The 24,665-nt window shown below is 44.4% G+C and overlaps 1 protein-coding gene across 11 annotated transcripts in view; it reads right to left on the bottom strand.

Moving 5' to 3' along the window:
- MTO1 (mitochondrial tRNA translation optimization 1) overlaps nt 1-24,665 on the bottom strand; it is a 1,525,874-nt gene that overhangs the window by 1,435,802 nt on the left and 65,407 nt on the right. For all 11 annotated transcript variants that reach the window (XR_011205509.1, XR_011205508.1, XM_069243966.1 and 8 more), the window contains one exon: nt 12,256-12,475. Coding sequence is in view for 9 of the 11 variants with exons in the window: in XM_069243966.1 (XP_069100067.1) it covers nt 12,256-12,475 (220 nt within the window). In the remaining 2 variants the exon portion in view is untranslated. The remainder of the gene's footprint in view (nt 1-12,255; nt 12,476-24,665) is intronic.

Raw genomic sequence — 24,665 nt, 5'->3', positions numbered from 1 at the left:
TTGGCTACCAAGAAAGGAGGATTGGCTCCCACGAAAGGTAAGAGCTTATCAGAGGGGGTCTCTGACGTCACCTGCTGGCACTGGCCACTCAGAGCAGTCCAGTGTGCCCCCAACACCTCTGTTTCCAAGATGGCAGAGGTCTGGGACACACTGGGGGAGCTCTGGGCACCTCCCCTGGGAGGTACTGGTCAGGGGAGAGGTCACTCCCCTTTCCTTTGTCCAGTTTTGCGCCAGAGCAGGGCTGGGGATCCCTGAACCGGTGTAGACAGGCTTATGCAGAGATGGGCACCATCTGTGCCCATCAAAGCATTTCCAGAGGCTGTGGGAGGCTACTCCTCCCCAGCCCTTCACACCTATTTCCAATGGGAGAGGGTGTAACACCCTCTCTCAGAGGAAATCCTTTGTTCTGCCTTCCTGGGCCAGGGCTGCCTAGACCCCAGGAGGGCAGAATCCTGTCTGAGGGGTTGGCGGCGGCAACAGCAGCAGCTGCAGTGGAAACCCCGGAAAGGAAGTTTGGCAGTACCCGGGTTCTGTGCTAGAGACCCGGGGGGTCATGGAATTGTCCCCCCAATACCAGAATGGTATTGGGGTGACAATTCCATGATCTTAGACATGTTACATGGCCATGTTCGGAATTACCATTGTGACGCTATACATAGGTAGTGACCTATGTATAGTGCACGCGTGTAATGGTGTCTCTTCACTCGCAAAGTTCGGGGAATTTGCCCTGAACGATGTGGGGGCACCTTGGCTAGTGCCAGGGTGCCCAAACACTAAGTAACTTGGCACCTAACCTTCACCAAGTGAGGGTTAGACATATAGGTGACTTATAAGTTACTTATGTGCAGTGAAAATGGCTGTGAAATAACGTGGACGTTATTTCACTCAGGCTGCAGTGGCAGGCCTGTGTAAGAATTGCCTGAGCTCCCTATGGGTGGCAAAAGAAATGCTGCAGCCCATAGGGATCTCCTGGAACCCCAATACCATATACAAGGGACTTATAGGGGGGGGGGGGGGCAAGTGTCCCAATTAGAATTGGAATATGGAGTCACTAAACTATAGTGACAAATGTGGTAAGTAGAGAGAGCATAAGCACTGGAGTTCGGGCTAGCAGAACTTCAGTGACGCAGTTAAGCATACTGACAACACACATACATAAGCCACAAACTATAGTTTGCGACGACCGCGCTTTGCATCTTCTTTGTCCCCATGTTCTGGGACTCTCGTGGGTGCTGCCTGGTCTTCGCAGGGCTCTCTGAAGTGCTGAGAGTCCCCTTTGCCTCCTCAGTCCCAGTTGAGACACCCAGGTCCCTCCTGGGTCCAGGCAGCTTCCTTTTGATGCAAACTGCGTACTTGCTTGAACCAAGGTTTGTTGGCGGAATCCAGCGATGCAAACAGCCTGCATCCAACAACTCTAGGTTGGCAGGGGCTCCTGTCCTTCCTGGACTCTTATTCAACTTCTGGACTTGGTCTCCTCTCTCCACAGGGCTTCAGGTGCAGGAATCCATTGTTTGTTGCTTGCAGTCTTGCGTGGTTCTTGCAAAATCTCTTATCACGACTTGTAGTGTGTCCTGAGGAAACTTGCTGTACTTTACTCCTGCTTTCCTGGGCTCTGGGGTGGGGTACTTTACTTACCTTTGGTGTTTTCCTACACTCACAGTGCCCCTCTATACACTACAGTTGCCTAGGAGAGAATTTGTGACTGGCATTCCACTATTTTAGTATATGGTTTGTGTTGCCCCTAGGCCCATTGCAATCTATTGTATTTTCTACTGTTTGCACTGTTCTGTGACTGTTTACTCACCTGATTTTGGTTACTAGTGTATATATTGTGTATAATACTTACCTCCAGAAGGAGTATTGACTCTAAGATATTTTTGGCCTTGTGTCACTAAAATAAAGTAGCTTTGTTTTTGGTAACACTGTGTATTGTCTTTACTTGTGTACAAGTACTGTGTAACTCTAGTGGTATTGAAGGAGCTTTGCATGTCTCCTAGTTCAGCCTAAGGTGCTCTGCTGTAGCTACCTCTATCAGCCTAAGCTGCTAGAACACTGCTTGCATTTCACTAATAAGAGATAACTGGACTTGGTATAAGGTGTAAGTACCTAAGGTACCCACTAGAAACCAGGCCAGCCTCCTACACTCTGACCGCATGATTCTTTGAGCACTTTTTGAACTGGGATTGAACCTCTCTCAGAAAGACCTCTGTGCTGCACCATAAGACCCATCTGGACTGCTCTTCGGTTGTGGCCCTGTTACCTGCTGCTGCTGGGTGGCATAAAGGTCTCACTGGATTGTTTTTCTGCTTGTTGCCCTGTTGTCAGGTGCTCCCTGACCGTGGAGGACCCAGGCACCACAAGGACTATAAGGAGGAACCGCCACCTACTTAGCTGTGCTGGCCTGCCTGCCCCCTTTGAGACCCCCAAGTGCCTCAAAAAGAGCCCAGCGCATAGAGAGCGATTCTTTCATGCTCCTTGGCTCCCCTAAACAGAGCGCATAGTGAGCCCTTTATATAGTCACTTCCTTTTTAGACTGGAGCGAGAAGAGTGCATGACTCGCTCCTATTACGTAGTAGGTGCTGCTGTGTTGCTCTCTGGCCATCCTCTTGCAACCTGAGGCTATAGTCAGTGCCTCCGACTAGCCCGTGCAATGCCCTTCATCCTGCCTTCAGTCGAAGGGCTTCCGCAACGGGAGAAACTTCCTGGACCCAGCATGTGGTGAAGCTGTACCACCACCACTGCAGGCCCAGGGAATCCTCCGAGCATCGCCAAGGGCAGGATGGCTGCAGGGGTTTTGGCTGGCCTCAAACAGGGCCCGTGTTGTTGAGGTTAAGGATTCCTGGGAGGGCGGAAGTAAAGGAGGGGAGGGGGAGAAGTAAGGGAGGGGAGATGGAGGGAGTAAAGGAGGGGAGAGGGAGGGAGTAAAGGAGGGGAAAGGAAGGAAAGGAGGGGGAAAAGGGAGGAAGGGAAGCGTGGGGAGAGGGAGGAAGGGAGAGGAAGGAAGGGAGAGGAAGGAGGAAAGAGGAAGGCTGCCGCAGCTCCGTCCCGCACGACTTTTGGCCAGCATGTTTCCTTGCAGCCAGGGGCTGGCCAGGAAGTGAGGCTTGTCAACTTTGCCCTGCACCTGAGCCAGTTCTGTGTGGTAATCCCCCCAGGAATCCTGAACCACAACAACACGGGCCCTGTTTGATGCCCGCTGACACCCCTGCAGCCATTTACTATATGTTAAAAAAAAAAAAAAAAAAACATAAAAATTCACTGAAAAAAACAAAGGTTACAGGGACATTATAATTAGAAAATAGAATTTTGAAAAAAACATAGAAATTCACTTTAAAAAAACAAAGGTTACAGGGACATTATAGTTAGGTTCACATTTTAAATGTAGGAAACCATAAAAATTCACCAGTAACTATAACTCGTGCCCTAAGGTAACTGTAACTCACTCCCTCGTTAAGCACTGCTAATTACCCCACAAATTATGGCACTCATGACATCTTTGATAACATAATTGATAATATCAATCTAATATTTGCAGGAAACTTTTTGACGAAAGAAATGTGCATGGCGAGGACGCGAGTTATAGCTACCTTAGGACACGAGTTATAGTTACTTAAGGTAACTAACTATAACCAGTGAATTTCTATGATTTCAATGTGAGCAACAGAGGAACTATAATGTCCCTAAACCTTTGGTTTTTCAAGTGACTATATATATATATATATATATATATATATATATATATATATATATATATATATATATATCTATATATACACACACCTATTTTTATACAATACTGTGTGGGGACTCTTGTGTTGTGCATTCATTTTGTTACTGGTGTGAGCGAGTTGAACAAATGCTTTACACTTGACCTTTGGAGATAAGCCTGACTACTCTGTGCCAAGCTACCAGGGGTGAGCAAGGGCTATCTTTGGTGTGTAACTTAGTTCCCCTGACTAGAGTGGTGAGTTCTGCCTGGCTGAGCTGCATGCCCTAGATACATGCTTCCATTATTTTAAGAACAACTGGACCTATGTTTGATTAAGTCACCTTTGATCATTGCAGCTTTCAATCTTGAGAGCAGAAGCTTTTATTTCATTAGTAAGACATACATGACCCAGCCTTCTATCCATTGTAGGGAGGGAGAGGAGTTAAACCGCTGTGAGGAATTGGGTTGTTGGTTGACTGGAGAGTGAGCCCTGCTCAAGCAACAACTACAATCCCTTACAAGGTAAACCACAAGAGTCACAAACTTAACCAGTGCTGAACCCTGGTTAGCTTGGCACAAAAAGCAGTCAGGCTAACCTTAGAGGCAATGTGTTAAGTCTTTATGAGGTACACAAAGAGCAGCACATGGAAAACACAACACAATACAAATCCCAAACCAATGTAGAAAAATAAGAGAACATTTTAATAAATTATTTGACAACAAAACAATGAAAATCCAATGAGTAGAACCTGATTTTTTAAAGTTTAAGGTTCAAAATATCAAGTCCTCAGTTTTAGAAAATGACCACCTGGGCACCTTTAGCATCAGAACCAATAGTCCAGGAATGGAGGGAGATCCCTTGGGGGTGCAAGACTCACTCAGGCTGGGTCCAGTTGTAGGTTTAGGATGGTGGTAGTCTGGTGTGTCCCTGTGGGTCAAAACAGGACACCAGCTGAACAAGCCATTAAAGTCACTTCTGGAGCCCTGGGTGTAGGTGGTGATGCAGGGCTCTGTCGCAGGGCTGGTCTCTGAGGTTCCAAGCATGCTCCAGAAAGCAAAGCACTCCTTCCAGGTACAGCAGCAGTCTGTCAGAGTGCACAGCAGGTCACAGCAGCAGGTAGTCCTCCAAGAGTCCTTCTACAGGTCCAGTAGAGAACTGAGGAGCAGGTCTGAGAGCACTCTTTTTATACCCTGGTGCCCTACTCCTATAAGTTAGGAGACATTTCCCGAAGGGTTCTCTGAGGTTCCAGGAACTTCCTGCCTCCCCTGCCCTGGCTGGCTGCACTGAAAATACAGAGTTATTACCCCTATTGTGTGGTGGCAGAGCTCAGCCTATTCAGTTGCAAGTGTGACTGTGCTTAGCTCTGCCCCTCCATCAAGTCAGTTAATGGCCTATTCAGGCTCTGCTAATGCCTCTATTTTATGACTATCTGGGGGGGAATTCACTGTATCCCAACTGTCAGTACAACCCAGTCAGTTGGCCTAAGGCAGGTTACAGGTACAAAGGGCTAAGGGCAGGAAAATGACAACTGTTTCAAAGTGACATCTTCAAACTTGTAATGATAAATCCGGCTTTACCATTAAAGAGGATTTATCATTACAAGTTCATAGGTACCAAACATGACATATTTACCACCTCTGGTTTAGCAATTACAACTTATTAATTTTAATAAGGAATCCCCAATGTTACCCATGGGAGGGGTAGGCTTCTCAGTAGTGAGAAAACCAATTTGGGAGTTTTACACTACTAGGACAAGTAAAACTAAAAAGTACATGGCCAACCTTTTAATTACACACATCCTGCCCTATGGGATACTTAGGGCTTACCTTTGCGGTCACTTATATGTAACAAAAGGGGAGTTTAAGGCTTGGCAAGGAGATTTACATACCAAGTCAACATGGCAGTGGGACCCTGCCTTCAGGCTGCAATGGCAGGCCTGGGACATGTTTTAAGGTGCCACTTAAGTGGGTGGCACAGTAAGTGCTGCGGGCCCACTGATAGCATTTAATTAAAAGGCCCTGGGTATATGGAATACCACTCTCCAAGAGACTTATATGTGAATTAAATATGCCAATCAGTTAAATGCCAATCAAACCATGTCTAGGGGTCTGAGCACATGCACTTTAGCACTGGTTAGCAGTGGTAAAGTGCACATAGTCCTAAGGCCCCAGACCAAATGGAGGCAAGCAAGCTAACAGTTTGATGAAATACCACCCTATGGCTGACATGTCTAACAGCCGCTCTCTGGCTATACACAGCCCAGTGATAATAAGGGTCATAAATACAAAGAATGTGGTCCAGCATGGTAAATTCATTTTGATACCCACCATATTCTGTTGGAAATGGCCCTTTCTGCAGAGTTATGCCATAACCTTTTGCCTTTCTCCTACTATTTTTCTGGACATTTTTTTGTTGGGCTTATGACTCTGGGGACTTTACCAATGCTAACCAGTGCTAAGGTGCATGTGCTTCTCACCTAAACCATGGTAACATTGGTGCCTTTACAGTTGACACATTTAATTTACATGCAAGTCCCTTGTAAAGTGGTATACCAGTTCCTAGAGCCTGTAAACTGAATGCTAATAGTGGCAGCACTGATTGTGCCACGCAATTAAGTAGCCCCCTAACGTGTCTCAGGTCTGCCACCGTAGAGACTGTGTGTGCAGTCTCACTGCCACCTCGACTTGGCATTTAAAACCTGTTGCCATTTCTCAAAGTCGGTTTTCATTACTGTGAGGCCTGCCCCTCTCATAGGGCAGCACTGGAAATTCCTTATACTACTTTTAAGATGCAATTCCTAATCTGAGAAGAGTAGCTGCATCACGCTTAGTACCACTGGAACGGCAATAAAAAAATACTCTTTACTGGTAAAATCAGATTTATTATTACTATTTTAGAAATGCGACTTTTAGAAAGTGGGCATTTCTCTGCACTCACTGCCCGGTGCCCCCGCAGTCTATCTCTAATACACATCTGGCCAGGGGTAGGTGACAGCTACCCTTGTGCATTCCTCTTCAGACACCCACAACACAGGATACTCAGCTACATCAGCATTCATTTGCATACTGATGGGTCTTCCTGGGGATGATTGCCTCCCACTGTTAGTCTGGAGCTGAGGCTGACCTGAAAGTGGTACCTGTGCACTTCACAAGAACTCTTTGTAATCACCGCCCACACATCAAAGGCACTTTTCACTGTAAGTACTGAGTTCATGACCCACAAAAATCAATACACTTCTGGACTTAAAGAAACACTGCTGGAGTAAAGACTGCAGTGTGCCAGAACTGCCACTCTGCCGGGATTTATTGCACACAGGCCCTACTAAACCTTTGCCACTCGTTGCTTCAATCAACCCGAGCGGCCTTGCCCAACTTGGCCGTGTGCAGCTTCGATCACCTGAAGCAGCCCGATAGGCATCACTGCCCATGTGCTCTATGCACCTGGAGCGGCCCTGCTTAACCCAGCCACCTCACCATTCTCCTGTGGTCTCCACCTGCTTCCCTGGCGACCGTGCCCACGAATCACCAATCTGCTCCTCAAGAAGAATACAGCCAGGATGGGACTGTAAGATCATCACACACTTGTGCCGAGGAGTCCCCGGCACCACCTCTTTAATCTCATCATTGGATATCAACCTTGTTTTATTTTGAGTCTCCACAGCAAACAATTAACCATTTACGAATTGGATCTGTATTGTGCCGATCTTAAATTAACCAGATAAACAGGCTTTATTTTTCTACATCCGTGTGGCATCTTTTTATGGTGTACCTCATGTGGTTATTTGTGTGTATTGCACAAGTACTTTACACATCGACTTCTAAGTTAGGCTTGCTTGCTCTGCGCCTAGCTACCATAGCATGAGCACAGGCTAATTTATATTGTGTCATTGTCTTGTCCCAACTAGGATTGTGGTCCCTACTTGGACAGGGTGCCCTATACGAGTTAAGTATTGTTCAATAAAATGAAATGAAAGCCAGATTTATAAAGCACTTGGTTACTCGCAGGAGTGTCCCAGCGCTAAAACAGTAAAAGGTGGTAGATGATTACTACACGTAGTATTGAGAAAAAAGCCAAGTTTTAAGCATCGTTTTTAAAATGATGCTCAGAGTCAGTTTAACAACGGTGCAGAGGGAGTTTATTCCAAACCAAGCATCCCAAATAAGAAGTGGCTGACTGTTTTCAAATGGTGGATCCTGGGGACTTGCACAATAGTCTGTTGGAAGAACGCAGTTTCCTGTAAGGGAGTATGAATGTATCCTGGATGACTGATATCTCGGGCCCTTTTCATGTAACGCGTCAAAAGTAGGATTTTGAAAAAAAAAAAAAGTTTGTTCAATGGGAGCCAGTGCAAGGCCTCAAGTTGTAAGGAAGTATGACCCCTCAACAGGAGCAAATGCGTTTTGCATTACCTGCAATTTATTTACTAGGTAATGTGGACGACCAGAATAAAGGGCATTTCCATGGTCTAGCCTAACCATAAGGGTAAGAATCACTGGTTTTCTGGCCTGAAGAGAGAGAGAAAATGCAAAAACATTTGACAGTGCCTAAAAGGCCCACACATGTTCCTAACAGTATTTATTTTGATTTTGAAAGGACATCTGTTTGTCAGTCTCGACTCCCTGATTCTTGACCACCTAGATTTGTGGGCCTGGAAACAAAACTCCATCTGGGGAGTGAATTTGCTAGTCTAGAATCAATAAAGGAAAGAACAACAACCTCCGTCTTATTTGCCGAACAATTTAGTTAGTTCAATTCAATTTAGTTAGTTCAATTCAATTTGGTTGATTCAAGCACAGATATTTAAAAACTGCAGTAAAACAAGGTTTGATGTTGTCTGGGGTGGTAGCCACCTTTTTTAAATCAAAAGAAAAGTTGAGTATTGTCAGCCTGGGAAATTATTTTGACCCCTAAAGACTCTACCAGATAAGCTAGCAGGTCGAGCCCAGGGGGCTCCCACGGAGTTTTCTTGTGCCTGAGGGGTATGGGGGCATCCATACTTCCACATCCCTACATTCCAAGAAGGACTTCAGCCGGTTCAGTGCCACCCCGCAGATCCCTATGTCCTGAAGGAGAGAAAGAAGCCCAACACGAGGTACCCTATAAAAAGCAGCTGATGGATCTAAAAGGATCAGTACAGCCTTGCCTCCTGCATCTAGAGTATTTCTGACAAGGTCAGTCACTTCCAGTAAGGCCGCCTCTGTGCTAAAATTAGGCCTGAAACTAGACTGGTTGGGGTGTTGCAAATCATTAGAATCTAAATAACTGTAGCGTTGTTGATTAGCCCATTTTTCCAATAACTAAGACAAGGCCAGCAGGAGAGATTTAGGGCTATAATTCCTATGCACATTAGGATCAGTGGTCCTTTTTTAAAAGAAGTAGGATTTTTGCCCGTTTCCAAAAACAGGGGACCTGAGCTGTGGACAAAGAATAATTCAAAAGTGCATTAACCACCGGTTCAATGTCTTCCGCCCCCATGGATAAAAGAGAGGGAGGATGTGTGTCCGACACCGATCGCGATCCCGATCCTGATTTCAGATTTAAAAAGGCTAACATAGTGTCTTCTGCTGAAATGGAATCAATGGAAAGTCATGAACAGTACACTTTTAAAAGGTGCTGTAGTGACAATATCTGAGCCAGGAACCAACAGCCTTGTCGGGTTCAAGGTGGTTTGTTTTTCATAGATTTTATTGTGGAAAAAAGCAGCCAGTTGTTCACGCCACTTAACTGAGGGTTCCTTGCTTCTTACACGAGCTTTTGGCTCTGATTTTTTTTTTATGAGTTTAAAGATTTCGCTTGATTTATTGCCGGCTTCATTAATCATGCCTTCATAATATTCCCTCTTAGCTGATTTGACCAAAACCTGATATCTCTTGAGGGCCACCTTGTATTTAGCTTTTTTTTCTATTTTGTAATGTTTGCGCTCATTCCTTTCAACCTTTTTGCAAAATGTTTTCTCCCGCTTCTAACTACATGAATTACCCCCCCAACATTAGTGCCAATTTTTTCATGGTGTTGCAAATCTCATTGTCTACCACTATGGCGTCTGATTCAACTGAAACCTTGAAGTACTGGGGCTGAGTCTTTCAGGGCAATTAAGAGTTCACTCTGAATAACCGTAGCATACTGTCTGACTGGACCAAATGTTTAACTGTTTTTTGGATTAGACTGCATAAAAGTTGGCTAACTGAATTGAATTAAATACCAGTCTACAATTCCCACAGATGAGAGCAGCTAGCACACATGCACATCAGCAGCCTTTTCCTACATCTACATCTAGGGGATCTGGAATTTGTTCTAATGTTCCATTTAATAGCTTATTGGATGTATAATAAAGCATGTCAGTAGTCTTAAATTGCTGTAATTTCAATATGGCGGAGATATATAGCTGATGGGCATACTGAAGGCTTGCATAATTTCTTCTAGAGGGGAGATACCCATTCCACTTTAATAGTCCATTTATAAGCCAGATCCACTAAATCATCCATCATCCTTTATAGTAGCACAAGAAGCGTCCAGCTCTCTCCCTCATGCACTTCTCGACTGCACTTCGTGTTGCTGTCACCCTCGTGTTGCAAGATGTCTTTCAAGACTCCCTCCCTCTCCCATGTACCATATGTTGCTTTCTTATGTGTCTATCCCACCAGCCCCTATGTTGCTCTCCCTTTTGTGCTGCTTTTCCCCTCTCCCCAACCACTCCTGGCTGCCCCTTCATCCCACCAACACCTCCATTTTTTATTTTATTTTTTTACTTGCTGAGGGAAAGGGTTGGACCAGGCAGCAAATTGCTGCGCACCTCTCCGCTTTAGAAAAAGGCCCTTTTGCACTACTTTTTTCATTATTTTTTTACATTTATCAATCCATCTGTAAATGGATTCTGCGTCATTTGCTAGAAGCACATCCCTCATCACACTTGCAAGCACCTACAAAATGACATGGCCACTGCAGCCGTACGATCTGGCTTTTTTTTTTTTAAACGTCTGGCCATCATGCACTGCATTGTCAAAAGTCATTAGGAAAGCCAATATGAGCCAAAGGTGAGACCTACTGGCTATATCAGGGATACTCAAAGTACGGCACGGGCCGCATGCGGCTCTCCTGATGTTTAACTGCGGCCCTCTGGTGAACAGTAGCACTGGGCTGCTGTTCACTTGACAGCACAGGAACAAACAGAAAGCTGCAACATAAACCGGTATACTTTATTTACATGTTAATTAAAGTAACAGTATAGAAGAAAAGGTGTCCTAGACAATCTCTCATTAGAAACACCTTTAATTTTAAAGAAATCTTGCACTTCACATGCAGAAACATGATCAAATCTGCAAACTTTAAAAAAGTGTATTTTATCAACATGCTTGAGCACTTTTCCTTAAAAGATCGGATTATATCACTGCATTAGAGGCATTAGCAGTGGCAGTTTTCAAACATGATCTTGGAAACATTCATGCCGCCCCCGTTTGGAAAACAATGCCATTATTGAAACAAGAGGCAACCCATTTGTCAGGTGTACTTTGCGTCGTCTTGTTATATAATTGGAACAGTATAGTTTTGTACAGCACACATCCTGAACTTGTATGTGTCAAGGGGCTCTTATATGTGGTAGTGAAGAAAAGGGAGGCAAAGTAAAATTAACCAATTACCTAGGATCACACAATTTGGTTAAGTGGGGATGCCAGGACTGATAACCAGGCTTTCTGGTTTCACATTTTGCAATTCACCTACCAGATGAGTGTCTCTTTACCTCTCATGTTTAACATTAGATGTTAATGCTTTGACTTTAATTCAAGGGGCATGAGAATAGAGCATTGATGGCAGAGAAACCATGGGAAGGCTAATTTTGTTGTCCATACCATGCAGCTGCTTCGCGCCCCCCCTACACCAACCTTTCATCACCCCCAACCCTCGCTGTACTGGCATCTGTGCGGCCCTCGGGTATGCCACAGAGAGAACTTTGCGGGCCCCTGGGAAATGTTTGCGAGTACCCATGGGTTATATCAATGTTTGCTTTATCAGCAGAGAGAACTGAGCTGTCTTTAGGCAGCCAGGGATCATTCCTTGAACTATAGACATTGAATAGGTTGGTCCAGTATGGAGTGATGTTAAATTGCACACTCCTTAGAGGCCCGTTGTGGTCCTGTGATATCACATTGTCTGCAAGGGAGAATTCGGTCTTTACGACGTTCTCCAAGGACAGGGCGGTCTGCTTTATTTTCTCCAACAAAAAGTTAGAGAATTACGGACATCTCTCTTTGGAACTGTTAGATAGGCATTCTGTTTTGGGAAGAGTGTTTTTTTTTTTATGACTGCGTTTTTATGAGCAGTATTTTGCTTGTTGTGTTAGCTACTTTGTATCGTAGATTTCTTTCTGTTTAAAAGTTCTTGCTTTCGGTTCAGAGCTTAGTAAAGTTTTCAAAGAAAGGGACGTTGTTGCCAAAATGTTAATCCAGTAGCTGGGTTGGATAATAACACCTTTGACCATTAAGCAAGGTCTACGATGCGAGTTCCTACACAGGTATATGAATCTCATAAATCAATAGTTCTACTGTACCAATAGTCTTGATCTGGTGAGTCAAAAGCAGGGTCTGTGCCCCTGTCCTGCATGCAGCGGCTGCAGCTTCAGTCCCAGCATGTCCACCTCCGACCACGATAACGTCATACTTGGGCACAGTGGTATCACTGGCTTTGCTGCCAAATTGAAGAGTTAATGGAAGTTGGCTCTTGTAGGTAGAGGTGAACTGTCGATAGAAGGCAGATCTCAAAGAAAGCATCTGCAAAACAAAACTCAAATTGTTAACACTAAAAAGTGACTTTCGTTTAAATTCAAAGATGTTTATCAGAAAATTTCATGATTTCAACTTTTTGAAATTATACAAATGATAATTACCTTGAACCCGAGGAGTATACTAAAAATGTTAAACCAAATGCTCACCGCTCTTTTTAAAGGGCTATATAAACGAATGAAATAATAGTGGATCGGATGAATGTATTTTTCTACCATTTAGCTGGTTTACAGTAAAATCACCATTGAAAAGTCGTAATACGGCATTACCTTATGGAAACACTGTGAATGCTGCGGTCCGCCAAAAGGTGGTGGTGATATTACGAAATTCTATTCAAAACTTTAGGCGCAATAAAACCTAAACCCTTGGATGTTACTGCACCTCCCCGCAGCAGTAATGTAATTAGTTCAACAGTATTACTCCTCAATTTTCCCTAGCTTTCTAAAATGGGTCTCAGGTTTAGAGTCCAGCAGAAGACGAGGATTATTCTTAAGTATAGCCTCAAAGAAGTAGCCGTAAGGGCAGTGGCGATGTAGCCAACTATCCCCATGTTATGAGGGAACCTTTCAGCAAGTCCTGTTTTTTTAGAGCCAACACGGCAAGCACAGTGGTGCATGCTACTAATATGATGGATTTACAATGCTGACATAAATTCCGCACAGAAATGGACAAAAGCGAAATTATGAAAAACTGCCTAGGATAGACGAGCTGCGATGCTCAGGTACCAAATAAAATGCTTCAGGTACTTACCAATTATCTTCATTACCCTATGTCATAGTGATCTTTTTCCGAGTCCTGACAATCTGAGGTGTCTCCACCTCCACCACAGCCTCTTCCTACATGTTTGTCTCTCTAAAAGAACTGACTATAGTCTTTCTTTTATCACTATCCATTACACAGTATAAATCACTCCTTCATACAAATACTTAATTGCTGCTTCTAAAAATCCTAAAGCAAAACTAGCTTCTTGTTTAATATTCAGCGCACACACATTGGCCCCATGTACCGCAACAACCTAATAAATTTCCACAAACTTACCAGAAACCTCCACTAAGCCAGACTCCTACACACAAACACTAGATCCAATGGTCAAGCCTTCTCCTACCTCGCTCCTAAAGCCTAGAACGACCTGCTCCTGCACATCTAAGCCTCTTCCTCATGTCCTGAATTCCACTAGAAAACAAAGACCTGGATCCTCACCTAGTCCAATCCTGGCTCAGCCCATACAGCTCCTGCTTCAGCACCAGGATACCTTCCAAGTAGAGATCCAATTAAAACAGCCGCAAGCAATGGCCTCTTGATCTTTACTGACGTAAATGCAAATCAGAAGGGCGGACCAACGGAAGGCGGTCCGGGTAGCTGGAGGACGGAGCGAATTTCAAATGCGTCAGAGTCTCCTCAGCACCGTGCGCGCCGTCTTCGAAAGCGTGAATGCTTACGAGATCCCTGGCGTGTAAGCCAAGGAGCGATAAGGGGGAGTCTTCGCTTGTCTGTCAGGGTTGATCATAGGACTCCTGGTGTCATAAGTAGAATTGTCATATGCAAACAAACAATAAGTAAAGTTAGGTGTTTCTACTACTACTGTAACAAAATAGATTTGTAAAGTGTGGCTAACCACCCACAAGAGTATCCGGGCGCTGAGAACACAGCTGCTAAGGAGTTCAGTTGAACAGCCAGTTCGAGTCCTTTCCTGAATTCCAGAATAGAGGATGAGGTCCGTAGGTGAAGCGGGAAGTCGTTCCAGGATTTTGCCACAAGAACCACAAGATTCAGATTTCAAGATTTTTTTTTGATACGGGAAGAGGGACGGGGAACATGGCGGCCGGTTGAAGCGCTGACCGCGAACTCCCATCGGACGAGAGACGCGGACGAGAGACGCGACCTGCGACCCCTGACCTGGAAACGACGCGCTGAGAGCCGGAGCAGTCCCGCAGTTGGATCGACGCGCGAGAGGATCACCGCGGCCGTAGAGGGGCCCCCTTGTTGTGACGAGGAAGAGGTTTGGAGGAGAGACGCCGGGGAAGAGACTAGGGGAGAGACTGGGATTGTGCAGGGCTCCTAGACCGGCGCCCCGGGTGAGTCGTCCCTCTTGCCGGGAAGAGCTGTTGATGGCGGTTTTTTTTTTTTTTCTCTCTCGGTGTTGAGGTTGACAGAGCTCCCTGCGTGAGAGATACACACTGATAAATCCAGATTGGTAGGAATACCATAAATCGTTAATTAACCTGAACATCGGATCTTTAAAAAACAATCGCAGGTTGAATCTGCATAGGATTTTTTTTTTTTTTTTTGTGAGCCTTTCTTTTTTTTTTTTGAGACTTCTTCTGTCACCCACAGAGGTTTGATGTTAAACTCTCTTATCATTAACTTTGAGCATTGTCTCTTTGCTTTAAGAGTTATTCCAACGTTGTTTCTACTCCTTGAATTAGACCGAGTTGGGCATCACTGGGCATCATTTGCCTATCGGGCTTGGAGTAGCTATTTGAAGGACTCGGAAGGATCCTAGAAAATCCAGTCTCGGAATACGTTACTATTGGAGTGTACTTGTTTATATTGATCTCCCCGCCCCAGGTCGGGAGATTTAATTAAAAATCACGGCGAACAAGGAGGGGGGCGAAATTGCTTCGGCGAGAGGTGGTCAGGGGGTCCCCTGGAATCAAGCTTTAAATTCCAGTATTTGGGCTGAAGCAGTGAGGGGTGTGCGACGAGGGAGATCTTATACCTCTCGCTGTTCTCTTCGTGGGAGTTTACCGGAGACTCCGGGGCTTTCCACTAGGAGTAATTTGAACAGGAATAAGGTGGGAGGAGAACGTGATACCAGCAGAGCCTCTCGGTGCATGTCTCCAATCAAAGGCTGCCCCAGGGTTGCACGGGCAGAGGTTAAAAACCTGGTTGGTGCAAGGACTTGTAAGCCCGGCCCCCTGGGTGTGAGTGATAAGCCCCAGGTTTATTCATCAGAGACTGTAGCAGTTACAAATCCTGGATATAAGACTCACGGCGAAGTCTCTTTAAAGGGGACTGATCAAATTTTGTCATCTGTGGGCCCTCCTATCCCTCTCTTGGGGGAAGGCCAACCTGAACTTCTGGGGAGGAGGGAATCACTGATCACAAGATATTTTCGGACTACTACCTTTCCATCGCAGGATATGGCAAATAGTCAACTAACCTCAGATGATTTAGAAATGTCAAATTTAGCTATGCGTTTGGCTAGGCGGTCGCCCCTAAATCCATTAGACAAGGATCTAGATGGACAGGGAGAGGATTCCTCTAAATTATCGGCTTTGTTAGAAGTGGAGAGCAACCCTCTCAGAGGTACAATGTCTTATGGTATGGACGTACAGGCCCTGCTAATCTCTCTTACTAAAGAGATTAGGGAAAAATTTGAGACATCAGAAAATAACCAAACAAGGATTCGGGAAGTATGTGAGGCTTTGGAAAATAAAATCACTTTGTTAACAGATCGGATGGGTAAACTCGAGACTGTGGTGGCGGCCCATGAGGAGCGGGTGGCAGCTCAATCTAAGGATATTTCACAATTAAAACGTGGAGAAAAGTTGTTACAGGACAAACTAGAGATTTTGGAAAATAACATGCGGAGAAATAATATCAGGCTTTTGGGTGTTCCTGAGGGATTGGAAGGGGAAGATATTAAGGGCTATGTGATTGCTTTGATAAAAGAGGTTATCCCAAATACAGCAGGGTTTAACCTGGAAGAGGATATTCAAAGAGTCCATCGTGACCCGTTCAAGAAAAATCCCGGGAGGAAGAATCCCAGGAGGATTCTGATAAATTTCAATACGTACTCTATCAAGGAAAAAATTCTGTCTGAAGCCCTTAAAGTTGGTGTTTTTTCCAAGGGGGATTGGGACTTCAGGATAAGATCGGACTTGTCTAAAGCAACGTTAGATAGACAGTGGGAATTGGGAAATTTTATGCGTGAGCTTCGTTCTCTTGGGGCTACCGTACAGCTAAGGTTTCCGGCAGCACTCCGGATCATGTGGAAGAACAAAATGTATAACATGAGAGATCCGGGGGAGGTTAGCGCATTTATAGACCAGATTAAGGCGTCACAATAAGATCTAGTGGAAGTATCTCGTCCGATGGGGAGTTCGAATTTAGGATAACAGGATGGTTATCCTAGTAGAATCAGGGAGGGTTCCCCAGGGTAGGGGGGTTGGGTTTGGGTGGGAGTTGGGGTTGGTGTTGGTGGAGGGGGTGGAAGGCACTGGGTGTGGGGGTTTGGGTTGGGTTAGGTGGGTTGAAAGGATAAAAATAAGAAAGTCCTCATATGTTGTTTACCTAGGAGGGGGGTGCGCTGTGCTTATGACGTTTTCCTTTTCTCCTGACAGATATGTCTAAGTATGGGAATTTAAGATTGAAATTTCTTTCTTGGAATGTGAATGTGAATGGTTTAAGAGTGGTAAGCAGGAGGAGGAAGATTTTTGAATATTTAAGATTGGCGGAAGAGGAGATTATCATATTGCAAGAAACTCATCTCCAACAAACAGAGTGGGAGACCTGGGTTAAACGGTTGAATTGGGTTTCTCTTAGCGTATGCTCCTCCCAAACTAGTGTGATAAAAGGCGTGGCAGTTCTCATCAAAAAATCCATAAAGCTTAGGATAGGATCGGTGCAAGTTGACCCTAGAGGGAGATGGGTAGTGGTAGAACTGTGCGTATGTGGTTATTGGGTCACGGTGGCAGGCTATTATGGACCTAACCTAGATGATCCCACACCATTTCAAGAGTTATTCAATATTTTACTTCTAGCTAGATATCCAGTGGTACTAGGCGGAGACTTCAACATTTTGTTAGACCCTGTACACGATAAGTCAACCCCTCGAGGTACGGATAACTCTCCTAAAATGAGGGCACAGGTGAAACAAGCCATGCAAGATTTAGGATTGGTAGACATATGGCACTGCAGAGGAGGCAAAGGAGACAGATATACATTTTACAATAAAAAATATGGGCATAGATCTAGAATAGATTTTTTTTTAATACATAAAAGTTTATGCCCAGAGGTCAGAAAGGTAGCCCACAATCCAGCTCACCTCTCAGATCATTCAGCTGTAAAATTACACTTGGATATCAGGGTCGTAAATAAAGGTATTAGATGTATAATTAATCGCGCTATACTATTAGACGACTCTATAGTAGAAGCATTAAAAAAAGACACAAGAGATTTCTTTCTTTTGAACCAAGGTACGGCAAGTTTATGGTGTGTTTGGGACGCCTTTAAGGCTTATATTAGAGGGAGGCTTATGAGCCTGGCAATATACAAACATCGTGAAGAAAAAGAGAAATTGGGAGATATGGAATTATCTCTAAAAACCTTGCAAGCTGCAATCCATAAAGCACGAGCAGAAGAGAAGGTCAATTTATTAGAGGACTTGATATGTCAAGAGGTTAATGTTCGGACTAAGCTAGAGGCTTTTTTGGAAAATCGCAGTAAGTTAAAATGGGAAGCTAGCCGATATGCTCACCATGAATATGGAGAAGGTTGCAGTAAGCTACTAGCATGGAAGGTTAAGTCAGACCTCTCTAAAAGATATATTTCAGCAGTCAAATCGGACAATACGATTTGTGTGGAGCAAGAAGAGATTGAGGGGGCATTTGTATCTTTTTTCCAAGACGTATACTCAGAAAGCCTGGTTAATTCAGACGAGTCGATTAGTGATTTTCTAGAAAAACTACACCTTCCAGCTCTAGAAGATTCTGAAAAGACCCTATTAAATTGTAAAATAAATGAGGCTGAGCTTATTGAAGGCATAAAAGCGTTAAAAAAAGGAAAGGCCGCTGGTCCAGACAATCTACCTAATGAATTGTACAAGGTCTTGGGGGAAGTTATTAGTCCTTTTTTATTAGAATTATTTAATTCTATGCTGGTTGAGGGGGCTCAGACGCCTAAATCCTGGAGAGAGGCTATAATTTGTCTAGTTTTAAAGCCAGGTAAGGACCCAATGTCTTGTGCATCTTACAGACCCATCTCCCTGTTGAATGCCGACTACAAACTTTATACAGGGATTTTAGCCAGGAGATTAGGGAGTGCCATAGGCAATCTGATTCATACGGATCAAAAGGGTTTTATGAAAGGGAGGTATCTCCAGGATGTAACACATGAGTTATTTGCTGCAATAGATCTGGCGGAACAAGAAAAGACCCCTCTGGCGATCCTGACTTTTGACGCAGCAAAGGCCTTCGATCGGGTCAATTGGTCTTTTTTGAGGTTAGTGCTGGAAAAAGGAGGCTTGGGATTTCCTTTTGTTAGGACAGTCAGGGAATTGTATAGATGCCCCTCAGCGAGAATTCTGGTCAACGGCCAGTTATCACAAGAATTTAGGATTTGGCGGGGTACGCGACAGGGATGTCCATTGTCTCCCTTGCTTTTTAACTTATATATTGAGCCTCTGGCAATTTCTCTTAGGTTAAGTAAGGAAATTACTCCATTTCAAAGTGGGGACTGGGAAAAAAAAGTAGCATTATATGCGGATGATCTTATGCTATACACCAAGGATGTTAGTTCTACCCTACTAGCGTTCAATACTTTGATGGAGCAATTTGGTAAACTTTCTGGTTACAGCGTAAACACAGAAAAGACAGAAATAATGTGTTGGAATTTGACTTATGCTTCTCCTTTAGTCAAACAAGAGATCAGATATTTGGGTATACGATTAACAAATGATCTAAATGAGGTACCTAAACTAAATTTTAACATAACATACAGAGAAACCAAAAAATTGCTAAAGACGTGGGCCGCTCTCCCTCTTTCCATAATTGGAAGATCCAACATTTTGAAGATGTGTATTCTCCCAAAATTCACCTTTTTATTCAACACTATTCCACTAGAGTTTAAGAACTGCTGGTTTAAAAAACTACAGGGGGATTTATCCTCGTTTGTATGGGCCTCTAAAGGAGTAAGGATCTCGTGGAAAAAGATGAGTAAAAAAAAAAAGAGTGGGGGGGCATTGCGTCTCCAGATTTCTTCAAGTATTATCTGGCATTTCAATTAAAAAACATTAGAAACCTATTGAATTAGAAGTCAGAATATGATCCGGCGTGGAAAGCCTTAACGGCACACCTCGAGGAAAAAGCAGATCATTTTCTATATAAATTCGGCCATCCTAAGTACTTCAAGAAGGTACGCTTGAAGACACTCAGACATGCATGCAACATTTGGATGCACTTTCGGAAGGTGCTAGAGATACCCTATTTTTGCAGCTCTTCCCCCATTTGGGATTCACCTGGCACTCCTGAATGCCTCACTGATAAATTATCAATTCCTTTGAGAGTGAGTGGGATTGTAAGATGGGGCCAGATAATGGAAGGACCAGAACTGTTAAGCTGGTCGACACTTTATGAAGGGACTGGAGGCACAGTCTCCAAATTCAAGTATCTTCAGATAGCTAGTTGGGTTAAATCGCAACAAATAGGAGAAATAGGAAGGAATATATGGGAAGGGAAATTAAACCAGAAAATCATTAATAAGGAAGTTGCTCTGTGGTACCATGCTCTGTTGGAAGCAACAAGGGATGGGACATCCCTTCCCTTGTCGAAGTGGGGGGGGATCTTTCCAACTCTAGATGTGAAATCTTTATGGAATAGGTCCTGCTCAGAATTGTGGTTCACGACCAGCCCGGCAGAGTTGAAGAAAAACCATTTGTTCACACTTCATAGGGTTTACTGGACGCCGGCCAGATTAACAGCTATCGGGAAAACTCAGAAAAACTGTCCGAGGTGTGGTGACGATAAGGCAAACGATATACACATGTTTTGGCAATGTTCAAAGTTGTGGGAATATTGGGAGGAGATAGGAAACACTTTAAAGATAATATTTAATGTGAACGTAAAATTGGATCTTTCTATGGTGGTGTTTGGGGTCAGTGAACAGGGTATGAATTATCAAAAATTGTCAGCACATCAGGAGCACCTGTTGTTTGTATTAATACTTTTGGCTAGACGAGAAATTTGTCGTAAATGGGTTGACCCCTTTCCCCCCCGTTCTAAGGATTGGCAAATATCTGTAAATCGAATGTGCATAATGGAACAACGAGGTCCCCTTTCTAGAAGGGATAACTTCTGGATGAACTGGGAAAATGTCTACCAATAGTATATTACTGTTTTGCTGTCTGGTCTCCTCCTCGTGCAACTTAAGTCCAATGATTAGTACTCCCCTTACCCAATACTGGGCGATGCTTTGGTTATGACTAGGTTTCATAGAAAATAGTATATCCTGGTTGATGGCATATGATTGGGAGAATAATAAAACGTAGACCAAACGGGACGACCCAAGGGTTACGTTTCCCCCGTCCGGTACCATTTTTCCTCTACCAAAGCATGGGTGATAATTATGAGGACGAAAAAAAAAAAAAAAAAAAAAAAAAAAGGATACCTTCCAAGTAAGTTGTGCACTACACAATTACACATAAAAATGATCAACAGATCTCCTGCAAGAGATACCTGCTGCTCAGTCCAAAAGTGGAAACTCCTGACCAGCCGAAATGTATGCTGGCAAAATTGCTTGGAGTATCCAGCAACTTACAGGACCTGTAGATAACTTTTAACCTCTATTGGCTAATCCATAAAATACAAACCAAGCATTTGTGTAACAGATTTTTTTTGCTTTCTCCAAGTAAACCACCAACAAGTTCTTTACATTTGTAGAAAAGGACCTCTTTTTGAATGATCACATTCCAGATTTGTATGTGGGGTGATGAGTTTTTTATTTTTTTATCTTTAGTGCACTTGGCCTTGTTCTCCAGACCCCAGAGCTCTGAACCCCAAAGTATGTGTACAATTGGCCAATCCCCGATTGACTCATTCAACTTATTTATAATTCCATAGTATATGGTACAAGATGTACCTAGGGCTAGTAAGTTAAATGTCACCAGTGGACTGCATCATTTAACTGTGCCACCACTACAGTAAAAAGGTAAAATGTGGACGTAGGCCTGCCGCTGCAGGGCAGTCAAGCAGCTTTAAACCTGCCAACTCGACATGGCAAAATAAACCTTTCTTTCGGTTTTCATAATATTAAGGCACCCCACTAGATAGGGTGCTTAATATTAAAAAGGACATGTTCTTTTTGTGCTTAACATGCCCCAACAGCGAAAACATGAAATTACAATCCTCACTGTAGCAAGGCCAGAGGTCATATTGGATAACATGGAGTGTCACCAGCCACCACATTAAGAGCTAACTTCCTTTTAGTACCACCAAAGATATTTCTCCAAGGTATTCAATTAATAGTTACATTAAACCAGACTCATTGCTGGGATATGATTTGAGGTAACTTCAAATATAAAGGTGACTTTAGTAAGTCACCACTTTGTTGATCTAACCTTCGGTAGCCTTTCCTGTTTATCTGCAGCAGCTGCCACCTACGACAACATGCTGCCCCCTGCTAGGAAATGTGAAACTCTCCCAGGAAAAGGGAACAATGAATTGCAGAAGGGAGGAGGTGTGGCCTCCTACAGCAATATGACTACCAGGCAGTGGCTATAGATGGCCCTGGTTCAAGGAGACTGCCACACCAGTGAAGCAAATAGAGATTATCCCTTCGCCTGCCCACTTCTTTGTGTAGGCAGAGAGCCTGGCATCTCCCCCAGAGTGTAAAAAAAAAAACACTGTTGTCCTGATTTACCAAGAGGAGTGGCTTATTATGCTGGGAGCACCTCAGCGGTGTACCTAGGGCTCCTCACAGAGGAAGAAGACTTGCAGAATCTTGGATTCGCGTAGAGAGGAATATCCTGGTATTGTTTCATGGCCAACCCGCCACGTAGTGGTGTAAAAGTGGGAAGGGTAGGCTCGTAGGATATATTGCCCCACTGGCTAGCAAGTCCTACTCTCCCACAAATGAGAAGATGGTATACAAGTGGCAACCCAGACCCACAGTCCTCAGATCACTTCTGGACTGGCAAGAAGACAAAAGAAGGACTGTCCTGCTGCTCCCTGGACCCAGCAAACAGAGACTGCACCAAGGAAGGCCTGCATCTGCTGAACTCAAAGGACTCGGAAAAAGGACGGTGCCTGTTGTGCCCAATAGTGTAACAAGGATCCACTTGTGCCAGAACAGAATGAGGGACTGTTAGACTTTTCATCCTTGGCGTGGTCTCCCTTAACTTTTTGCCTCTGTTCCCCAGGTTGTTGATGTGTGCTGGACTCTGATTTTGCTGTTTTTGTTACTCTGGGCACTTTACCACTGCTAACCAGTGCTAAAGTGCAAGTGCTCCTGTTTAAATTGTATGTAAGTGGTTCATCCATGATTGGCATATTTGAATTACTAGTAAGTCCCTAGTAATGTGCACTAGAGGTGCCAGGGCCTGTAAATCAAATGCTACTAGTGGGCCTGCAGCACTGGTTGTGCCACCCACATAAGTAGCTCTGTAATCATGTCTCAGACCTGCCACTGCAGTGTCTGCATGTGTATTCTTACACTGTAAATTCGACTTGGCAAGTGTACCCACTTGCCAGGCCTAAACCTTCCCTTTCCTTACATGTAAGGCACCCCTAAGATATGCCCTAGGTAGCCCCAAGGGCAGGGTGCAGTGTATGGATAAGGTAGGACATATAGTAATGTGGTTTATATGTCCTGACAGTGAAATACTGCCAATTTCGTTTTCACTGTTGCAAGGTCTGTCTCTCTCATAGGATAATATGGGGGCTACCTTTAAATATGATTAAAGTGTAGATTCCCCTAGAGAAGAGATGGACAGGTGGAGTTTGGGATCCCTGAACTCACAATTTAAAAATGCATCTTTTAGTAAAGTTGATTTTGAGATTGTGAGTTTGGAAATGCCACTTTTAGAAAGTGAGCATTTTCTTGCTTAAACCATTCTGTGACTCTGCCTTGTTTGTGGATTCCCTGTCTGGGTCAGTTGACAGTTGGGTTGTTTTTCACCTCACACCAGACAGTGACACAAAGGGAGCTGGGGTGTGATCTGCATTTCCTGATTAGCCATCTCTGCTAGGAGGGAGGGGTGGAGTGGTCACTCTCATCTGAAAGGACTGTGCCTGCCTCTGACAATGCTGTCTCCAGCCCCCTGGTGTGTGTCTGAGGCCTTGCCTGGGCAAGGCAGGATTTCACAAGAAGGTGTGAGTCCCCTTTGAAGGAAGGTGACTTCAAAGACTAAAATGGGTATAAGAAGGGCATCCAAACTTACAAACTTTAGAAACACTTCTGGAATCAAGGGGAACCTCTGCCTGGAGAAGAGCTGATCGCTGAGGAACAAGTGCTGCCCTGCCTGTGACTGTGCTTTGTGGAGCTTTCCTGCAGTGCTGCTTCTGCCAGAGTAAGAGGGCAAAGACTGGACTTTGTGTGCCTTCCATCTTGAAGAAGAAATCTCCAAGGGCTTGATGTAGAGCTTGCCTCCTGTTATTGAAGTCTCAGGGATAGCAAAGACTTCTTCCTGCCAGCACCTGGAGTCTCTGGAGAGACCCCTACTCTGCTCTGTGGTGCCCTTCCAGTTCCTGGGACCCTGAAAGGAGAGGCTGGCAGCCTAAGGACAAAAATACACGCACCGAGCGCCGTGCGGAGAAAAGATCGACGCGAATCCGATCGCGGCTGAGAAAACGACGCGACGCCGGCTCCGCAGCTGAGAAACGACGCCGCAGGAAACGCGACCGAAGAATCGACGCCCGGAGCAGGAGAAACGACGCGCAGCATCGCTGACGAAGGCTGAGAGATCGCAACCTGCGCCGCGGGACTTTCGGACCGTCGCGTGGCTGGCTGTTTCGACGCGCATCGCCGTGCCGAGTTGTTTTCGACGCATATAACCGTGCAGGGTTATTTTCGACGCGCACAGCCCGTGCGGGGTTATTTTTGACGCAAACCAGGTACATTTACACGCTAGCAGCGCTAGTGTGTTGTTACAACTACCTAAAGACTCTTTTTATTTTAAACCTTTTAAAAATCATAACTTGACTTGTGTATGTTGGATTTTTGTCGTTTTGGTCTTGTTTTGTCTAGATAAATATTTCCTATTTTTCTAAACTGGTGTTGTGTCATTTTGTAGTGTTTTTATTAAGTTACTGTGTGTGTTGGTACAAATACTTTACGCCCAGCACTCTGAGGTTAAGCCTACTGCTCTGCCAAGCTACCAAGGGGGTAAGCAGGGGTTAGCTGAGGGTGATTCTCTTTTATCCTAACTAGAGTGAGGGTCCTTGCTTGAACAGGGGGTAAC

Source organism: Pleurodeles waltl, chromosome 7, assembly GCF_031143425.1.
Source record: "Pleurodeles waltl isolate 20211129_DDA chromosome 7, aPleWal1.hap1.20221129, whole genome shotgun sequence".
Taxonomy (NCBI): domain Eukaryota; kingdom Metazoa; phylum Chordata; class Amphibia; order Caudata; family Salamandridae; genus Pleurodeles; species Pleurodeles waltl.
Note: the sequence above shows the minus strand (reverse complement) of the source record. Positions and strands in the feature narration are given on the sequence as shown.